The sequence below is a fragment of the Phalaenopsis equestris genome, unplaced genomic scaffold, assembly GCF_001263595.1.
Source record: "Phalaenopsis equestris unplaced genomic scaffold, ASM126359v1 Scaffold193603, whole genome shotgun sequence".
Taxonomy (NCBI): domain Eukaryota; kingdom Viridiplantae; phylum Streptophyta; class Magnoliopsida; order Asparagales; family Orchidaceae; genus Phalaenopsis; species Phalaenopsis equestris.
The window spans coordinates 1-1,059 of NW_018213552.1; the positions used below are offsets into that span (position 1 = coordinate 1).

At 35.7% G+C, this 1,059-nt stretch overlaps 1 protein-coding gene across 1 annotated transcript; it reads left to right on the forward strand.

The window, feature by feature from the left end:
- Positions 1-391: 391 nt before the first annotated feature.
- Positions 392-1,001, forward strand: LOC110034819 (ABC transporter B family member 10-like). The gene is made up of 2 exons (XM_020739058.1): positions 392-848; positions 924-1,001. Exons 1-2 carry the CDS (start codon positions 534-536, stop codon positions 984-986), a joined length of 378 nt encoding a protein of 125 aa, XP_020594717.1. The 5' UTR covers positions 392-533; the 3' UTR covers positions 987-1,001.
- The last annotated feature ends 58 nt before the right edge of the window (positions 1,002-1,059 follow it).

Sequence of the window (1,059 nt, forward strand, 5' to 3'; positions counted from 1 at the left end):
CCTTACGACTTCCTTGCAAGTAGTCTCCTTTCATCATACTTCCTTCTTCTGGGCCACTAGATTCATGTAAGATTAGAACTGACACCCTTTTAATGTACTCATTTATATCATCTAAACTTCTCCATATAACCACAAAAATTTCACTGCTACAAGTTTTATAAAAATAAAAATTTAATTATTAAATCAGTCAAAAACATAGGAATTAAGCGCCATGTATTTTAAATCTTCCAAAACTTTAATCAAAATTTAAAACTTATTTAATTTTCATTCCTCACATACATATAGTTATATAGGTATATTTAGTAAAATAAAAAATAAAACAATATTTAGCATTGCATCCTAAACGAGAAATAGAGCTGCGACATTGCAGACTCGAATAAGCATTTTATTAATTGCCATTAAATATTCCTCATGACCCATCCACTGCAGCCGGTGGTTTAGTTGTATGAAGTTAAGTCCTCCCCTCTCTCCATCCTTATAACTCATCTCTCTCCCCACACACACAAAAAAAAAATCCAAAATAAAAAAAAAAAATGAGCTTTCGCAAGAAATCCACTCCCGGCAGATCAGAAGAAGAAGAAGAAGAAAAACAGAGCATTAATCTCAACAAAGATGAAGAAGATAACAACAATAACAAGAAGAAGAAGAAGAAGAAGAAGAGAGTTCCTTTCAGTAAGCTCTTCAGCTTCGCCGACCCTTTGGATTGCCTTCTCATGACTCTCGGAAGCTTAGGAGCCTGCGTTCATGGCGCCTCCGTGCCCGTCTTCTTCATCTTCTTCGGCAAACTCATCAACATCATCGGCATCGCCTATCTCTTCCCCACTTCCGTTTCCCATCGCGTCGCCCTAGTACGCCTTTCATTCAAAACAACTCCTTTTCTCATTATCTCAATGCTTATATCATGATTATATTTAAATCTGCAGTACTCTCTGGACTTCGTATACCTTGGCATAGTTATTCTCTTCTCCGCATGGACTGGTGATTAAGGCTGATTTTCATTAACATCATAATTATGATTATGGTTATATTAATTTAAACTAATGATGATGATGATGATGA